Source organism: Solanum pennellii, chromosome 5 (genome assembly GCF_001406875.1).
Source record: "Solanum pennellii chromosome 5, SPENNV200".
In the NCBI taxonomy this organism is placed as follows: domain Eukaryota; kingdom Viridiplantae; phylum Streptophyta; class Magnoliopsida; order Solanales; family Solanaceae; genus Solanum; species Solanum pennellii.
In genome coordinates this window covers 23,968,377-23,976,188 of record NC_028641.1, presented here as the reverse complement: position 1 = coordinate 23,976,188, position 7,812 = coordinate 23,968,377, and the positions used below count along the sequence as shown (strand labels likewise).

Sequence of the window (7,812 nt, the reverse complement as noted above, 5' to 3'; positions counted from 1 at the left end):
AGTACCAACTACCAGTAAGAGATTCATCACATTTTGGTGCACAAAGAGATGTGTTTATCAATAATGAAAGCAAGCAACAATTTATTTCTGTGAGAATTGTTCCCCCTGAGAGATAGACAGGTTATACACTTGGAATGGATGAAATATCAATTTGGAGTTTGTGAACCTGGTTCAGATGTGGGTGGTAAAGCAAGGTTCCCCCTAATTAAAGCATGAGTGACTTCAATACTGAGATTTTCATCATTAGAGCAGTTTGAGATTGAACGATGCTTATTGTCAAAGAGGGTTCTTGGTGATCTTTAAGAAAGTTGAATTTTTGATGATCGACCAGGTTCATTAGTGCTTATGTTTGACCCAAACTCAGGAAATAATGCATTGAAAAAGGATGGTACATACCTGAGTATTACAGAGAAACCAGGTTCCCTTTTTTTTTTTGTGATTCTCCATGATTTACTTAATGGTGTTAGCAAAGAGTAGAGATAACATCCGCAGACTTTCTAAACATTGTTTGAGATGTGACTGGAGTGTGTACCCGTTACAGTACGAGGTTGAGTTGGCAGATATTCATTGTATAATTACTCAACCGTAAGATTATTCGTTTACTAGCCAATTATTAAAGGAAATCATGATAATGCATCAACTTGTTTCGATAAGACCATGCTTTGACTGATTTTTCTCAAGTTCTTCATATTCAAGGCCTTCATGAGAATGTCGCATCATCATATTCTCCAAGATCAAACGAATCTCAAGCTGTCATAGAGAACCAACCCTTGTCAATTTTTAATACCTTCCAATGAACAACAAGGACCATGTTCACATAACAAAGTTCCCCCTAAAGGTGTACTATACTCTTACTGTCCCGATTGCTCTATTATTTCCCCAAACTCCAGAACCATAGATTAGTAGTAATTCATGTTGCAGTTGCATCAATGATTGTTAGATGTGAACCAGGTTCATATGCAGTGTTCCCTAAATTTGCATCATCAAAGATGTTTGATATCATGTCACTTTCTTCAACTTTTTTTTGTCTCTTTCATTTTTCTCATCCTTTTCAAGGAATAAACTGCCTCCTTGAAAATCAAAGAGCGAGAGGAAATTTTCTACCATTTTTAGCACCTGTTTGGAGCATGCACTATTCATGTGCCAAGTTGGCCTTTTCCCTCTCACCTTCACCTTGCTTTGTTTGTCATCTTCTTCATCATCTTCAGAATCTGTTTCAGCAATGAGTGCAAGAAAATCATATTTATTTGATTGTTCTATTGCAAGTAGTGACTGATTTTCGAACCCTCCATCCTCAAATTCTTCTTCAGATAAGTCCCCCATAGCGGTAAAGGATCTTCTCGTTGAAAGATCCGCTTCTTGATTGGTCATTCTTCTGTTTGTGGGAATGTACTTATCATTCTTGATTTCCTTTTCTTTTTCTGAACTATTCCTCTTTTTCTCTAGAGCGTTTAATGGACAAAACTTGACAAAGTGATCCGGACTTCCACACTTGTGACATACTTGATCTATTGGATTTTCAGTGATTTTTTTAGAGTTCCTTCTGTGGTATACCTGTCCCTTTTTTAACATTCTTGAGAACCTTTTGGTCATTAACGCAATGTTTTCGTCCTCAAAATTTTCTGGTGTTGTGCCTGTAAGAACCAGGTTCTTCTCTTTTCTTTTGCCTCCAATTTCCTTTTCTTGTTTTTTCTTGAGTTCATAGGTCATGAGATTTCCAATGAGTTCATCCATAGCTAACTTATCTAGATCACGGGCTTCAGTAATGGCTTCTACTTTGCTTTCCCAAGATTCTGGAAGAACACTCAAAAGTTTTCTGACTGCTTTCCCATTGGAAATTATTTCACCTAGTGAGTAGATTTCATTAATGATAGCAGTGAACCTGGTATGCATCTCTTGGATTGTTTCACCTTCTGTCATTCGAAACAGTTCGTATTGTCTGTTCAAGTTATCTATTTTAGACTTCTTTACCTGAGTTGTTCCTTCATGCGCAGTATGCAAAGTTTCCCATATTGCTTTTGCATCTTCACATGATGATATTCGATTGTATTCATCTGGACCTATTCCGCATATCAAGATCTTTTTTGCTTTAGCATTGTTCTGAATTGCAAGTTTATCTGCAGCATTCCATTCTTTCCTATCTTTTGGTACTTTAGTGGTTCCATCAATTTCATTCTTCATGGGTATGGTTGGACCGTCATTTACGACTCCCCATAGGTCTGGATTTTCTCCTAGTAAATGATCCATCATGCGATTCTTCCACCCTCCATAATACTTTCCATTAAACAGTGGTGGTCGAGTTTGTGAAGCTCCTTCCTGTGGTGTAGGTGGTGCAGCCATCGATCCTTTTCAAGATGTTAGTCTTTTAATGAAAAAACCTGCTCTGATACCAATTGAAGAAACCTTACTCCTAGAACAAGAACCAGGTTCTTGTAATTTTGTTGTAACACAATAAAACAAAGATTTATCGTGAAAACCTTCCTAACTCAAGGAAGGGAAAAACCACACCGAAGTTTTCTATTAATTCAAGATTTACAACTCAGTTAATCAATGAATCTAACTCTAAACTTCTACCCTTTTCAATTAACTATAATAGAAAATTCTCCACTCAACAAGAAGTCAAACTCGCTTCTTGTGTACAAAAGCTCTCAACTCTTGTTAACTCTAACCACCCAAGAAGTCAAACCCACTTCTTGTTTACAATTCTCACAACCTCTCTCCCAAGAAGTCAAACCCACTTCTTGTTACAATTCCCTCAAGACTCAACTCCCAAGAAGTCAAACTCGCTTCTTGTTACAAATCTAGGAATTATTACAACTCAATAATAAACCTAGAACAAATCAATAAAGACTAATAACCCTAGACTTTAATTGATCAAACATCAATATCCAATAGTTCTGAGTGGAACAGGTTTCGTGAACCTGGTCCTTATTTTACTGTGACGAAGGTGAACCTGGTCCTTGCTTTTCTGTGATGAAGGCCTGCGTTTTTTCTCTAGAAAATATTGCTCTCAAGATTATATATTTTGTGAATATGCAATACCTATCGTTCTGGCTTTGCTGGAAAAATTCTCTCGATTTTTTTGATTGCAAAGACACTTTTTTCCTTCAACTTCTTGATCCTTTTATAAATTTGATTTGCCTTCAACTTCTACAAGGAAAGGAATTACAAATCCTTTTCCTTCTTGAATTTGTCTATATTTACTTCTTTCCTTATTTGACTTGAATTGTAATTTCTTTATTTCTTTCCTTCTTTGGCTTGGATTGCTACTTTTTTATTTTTTTCCTTCTTTGACTTGAATTGCTACTTTTTTATTTCTTTCCTTCTTTATTTATTTCCATATTTGTTTCCTTCTTTACAATTCTGCACTTTTTCTTCTTTGCCTCAATACTTTTTCTTCTTCGCCGCAATCTCTCATAATTGTACACGTACAACACCATGCCTTCACTTTATCAATCATCAAAACTACTTTATTTGTTCTCCTACTTACCAACATTTTCCCCCTTTTTGATGATGATAACCAATGTTTTGTTACACATCAAGACTCTTTGTTAGTGATCAAAACTTTACTTCTTTGTCATCCATCAAAACTACAAACTTCATGTCTCATTCCCCAACACATAAGATTCTATGAGAACAAACAAAGTATTCACAAAGAAACAGCTAGGAAAATTATGAATAGAAATGAAAGCAAGAATAAAGTGGTCAGGGCGGAGCGAAGAAGGCTCCAGAGTGTCCAACTTCATCGAAAAAAGATACTATATATACATGTACAATTTTGATTTAATATTGGTATATATAAAAGTTGGACCCCGTATAATGACTAAGTGAGATGCAGTGGAGTTGGCAATAGATGCCTTATCCCTACACTTTGCTCGTGTTCAATTCTCCGTTGGGTGTTTCATATTTCTTTAACTATTTTTGACTTCTTGAATTTAATTAATTAAAAAAAACATGCATAGTTTTAGCATTAACGTTTAGTAGTGTGTTGGGTGATTGTGTCATGAACCCCTCCAGAGACCCAAGGTTGAATCCCCTCTAACACTAATTATTTTTTTCTAATTAAAATTAAATTATTTTCTTAAATTTTTAATATCTTTTCATTATTGAATAAGACTTCCTAAAATTTAATACTTTTTCCTTGTGGATTTTTTCAATTGAAATTGAATTATTTTCTTAAATTTTTATACCTTTTCCTTGTAGAATAAGATTTGCTTAAAAAAATTAAAAAATTCTTATGGAATAAGGTTTTCTTTCTCTATATATAGGAGACACAATTATCCAAATTATATCACCACATTATTAAGAATAGAATCTCAATAATTTTTCTCTTTTTCTTTCTTCTAGTTCTTTTATTTTATAACAAAAAACCAACATAATATTTTAGTTTCAAGTTTCAATGATCATGAGGAATTATTATAATAGATTATCAAACAAAAGTTTGACTTCTCTAAATATTGCTTAACTTGATTATTTGTTTTGTTAGTTTAAATTATCATTTTATTTTTAAAAAATACTATTAAAAATTTGAACACCCTTAATGAAATTCGTGGCTATGTCACTGAAAGTGGATACTCATGTTAATAATCAGTTAGTATAAATTAACGGAAGTCTGAGAAGATCTAATAAGGAAAATTTTTCAAAAACTTTCAACAACAATTGAAACAAAATTAATTAAAGCAAAAAATGACAAAATACTCACATGCAAGAACATTAAGTATCCAATTTCATACTAATAAAACACTTTTTCTAGTTTGGATATCTGCTGTTCTTTACTATGACCAAAATAGTTGAGTGAAACTCAATCCTCGGCCTAAAATCTGATTTTTTTTTAAAAAAGAGCTCAATTTTTCGTATATAACTCCTATTAGATTTGAGTTCTTAGATTAAAAAGAAACTACTATTAAGAATGTTTGAATTGTGAGTGGTCTTCTATGGCTTGTGTTGGTGTTGTGCGGTGGAAAAGATAGACACAATAGTGACAGAGAGGCAAAAGGAGAAATGACACATAGCATATAAGAGTATTATAAAAATATCCCTAATTTGAATTTTATTGTCATCTAACAGACAAGTTGATACCATATTGATAACTCACTCTTGTAATACTATATACTAGATCGCACAGGCTCAACTCTGTGCTATCGTAACTAAAAAAATTATATATATCATTAGCATTAGCAAAATAATTATGTACTCGATATTGTATTTAATTGTTCGTAATTCGATTTAGTGCTAATATATTAAGGTGATAAAATTGAGATGAAAATACGGTATACAAAAGAGTGGTCATGAGAAAGAGGGAAATTGAACTAAGAGAATCAAAAAATAGAAAACATGAAATATTTAAACATCCTTTTATTATTACGATATTCAAAATCACTTGTGAAAGCAGCTTTGAGGACTAAACGATGCAAGTAGTTGTGCCCAATGTCCATGAGAAGATGAAACCTGTAGGTTATAATAGCATATATAGATCAAGAGAACATCAGTACAATTATAGTATACTTTTAATGATAATCAAGTTTCAAATACTCTTCAGAAATTATTTCTATGTCAACAGATTAAATTATATTCGGTATGAATGAAATTGCAGTTCATGGCTACATTGACTTCAACAAAAAAAGAAGAAAAAATAATAATTGTAAATTGGAGCAAGTTTCGTACCTTATAAATAATGAAATTGCTAGCTAAAAGTCTAATTACAAGCTTTGCTAATACCTCAAAAGAATCTGCATTTTCAATCTTCAAACAATGTTCAAGATTCAAGAGAGTATATATCAGCCAAAACAATTTGCAGACAATAATCAGTTTGAAAGTTGGTTGTTTTAATAACTAAAACAGAACCTGAACAACCAAACAATAATAAGCTGAATGTGAAACCTAAAAATTCAATTTTACTGAAACATAACATGTTCATCGTAATAAAAAAATGATAGACGTTGACAACAAATCAATATCCTTGAGTAAAAGGGGAAATCAAATACTGCAAAATCAACATCAATACCTTTGGACTCGTCCAGTTATTCCATATGATGAAAATTACTAAGCTACAACATCACTAATCCTAGTGATGAGAAGTATGTTTTTCTTGAATAAATCTAAAAAATTAAATTTATATTTTGTGAGATTTCATCGTGTAAGTATTAATAGAATTTCCTTGGATTCACTTCAAGAAACTCTCACTTTAAAGAACCTCCAATATCAATGTTTAGAATTAAAATAAGGTTTACCATCAAAATCAGCAAATTTCAACAAAAAAGAGAGTTTGGAAATTTGAAGTAAATTCATCAGCAGAAAGTAAACAATGCAAACATAGGAAAATAGTGTTGCAGACCCTTCGAAAAATTTGGACCAATCTGTCCGATTTTTCATGCATGCGTTTCAATACTTCATCAATATAAAAATTTGGGTCTTCTTTCATATAAGAAAATATCACTAAAATTGACAAACATAGCAAGATGAAGTAAACCCAACAATAAAAAAATAGCAAAGAAATAAAAGTGAAAAAAAAAAAGGAGAGTAGGTTTCTTAAGAAAAGGGCCGCATCTTTAAATTGTTCTTGACAAAAGCATTTTGCATCTCCCAAGTATCAAAAGAGAAATATGAAGAATTTTCAATTAGTTACAATTCTGGTAATGAGAAATTAGATTAAGGATAAAAACTCACTAAAATTGAGAGTTAAAATTATATACATATACAAAGTAGAATCAAAATTGTATAATATAATTTTTATTTAAGCATGAGAGGAACAATATTGTTACTGCACCGAAGAGAGAAAATCCACAGGCATAAAATGAAGACACAAAATGAAAGATGATGTATTAACTGTTATATACAATCTAATTGACACATATCGTAAAAATATTACCGAAAAACTAAAATATCTCTAATTTAACTTTTATTAACAGATAACAGACCGATTGATACCCTTACACTTCTAATATGTTAAAATAGTTAAAAATATAATTATATAAATAAATACTCCTGCAACACTAATCCAAACTTTTTGGATTTTAGTAAAAATTAACTAGGTTCAAACATTCTGTAGAGGAATATACATAGCTCAAGTCAACATAAAAAAACTACTTCTTTTGATGCTTGCCATAGAAAATATAAAAACAATACTAATTAATAAGTTATATATATGCAGATTGTGTTTTTTTTTTTTTGAAACTATGTAAATGGGTCATAAATAGAAGTGTGCAAAAATTGAATTGATCGATAAATTAAATTAATAAAAGTGTTATTAATTTATTGTTATTGGGTATATTGAGTTAACGAATTTTTATCGGTTTTATAAAAAAAAGTATAAATTTAAGGAATCCCCTAGTGTAATTCAATAATTACATTCTGTCCCGACAAGTTTAGTAATTACAAAAAATCCCTTAAATTTGTTGAGCCGTGATACTTTAGACTGTAGTGATACATGGTAAATGATACATGGTAATTTAAAACTGTTAAGAAAAAATAGGGGATAAAAACAGTAAAGTTAATGTTGTTACTAAAACAGCTTAATTTGTGGTAACAGATCATTAATCGGCATTAAATCAGCACTTAATTGGATATTAATTTCAAAATTTGAAAATCAAAGATTATATCACTTATTTTGAAAACAATTTTTTTAAACAGTCTCTTAAAATTGGAGCTACCGAAATTTTATTGTTGTTGCAGTGGGTTTTTGAAGATGAATACTTCGATTTTGATGAGACATTCCGGAATTTGGGTGAACGAATTGCAGTATGAAAGTTACAAAATTGATGGAATCGTTGTTGGAGATTCAATTTCGTTTTCTAATCTCAAAGCAGCAATTGC

The 7,812-nt window shown here is 31.5% G+C and overlaps 2 protein-coding genes across 2 annotated transcripts in view; both read right to left on the bottom strand.

Annotated features, from left to right (window-relative positions):
• Positions 1-636: 636 nt before the first annotated feature.
• LOC107019377 lies at positions 637-2,340 on the bottom strand. The gene is made up of 3 exons (XM_015219892.1): positions 1,755-2,340; positions 1,168-1,442; positions 637-750 (listed from the first exon to the last, which is right to left on the bottom strand). The coding sequence occupies exons 1-3, from the start codon at positions 2,338-2,340 to the stop codon at positions 637-639; spliced, it is 975 nt and encodes a 324-aa protein (XP_015075378.1).
• Positions 2,341-5,376: 3,036 nt separating this feature from the next.
• The window catches only part of LOC114077151, a gene marked incomplete at its 5' end in the record, with an annotated part of 11,577 nt that continues 9,141 nt past the window's right edge, over positions 5,377-7,812 (bottom strand). The window contains 3 exons of the mRNA XM_027916839.1: positions 5,377-5,448; positions 5,665-5,729; positions 5,840-5,844. Of these exons, the coding sequence (XP_027772640.1) occupies positions 5,377-5,448; positions 5,665-5,729; positions 5,840-5,844 (142 nt within the window). The remainder of the gene's footprint in view (positions 5,449-5,664; positions 5,730-5,839; positions 5,845-7,812) is intronic.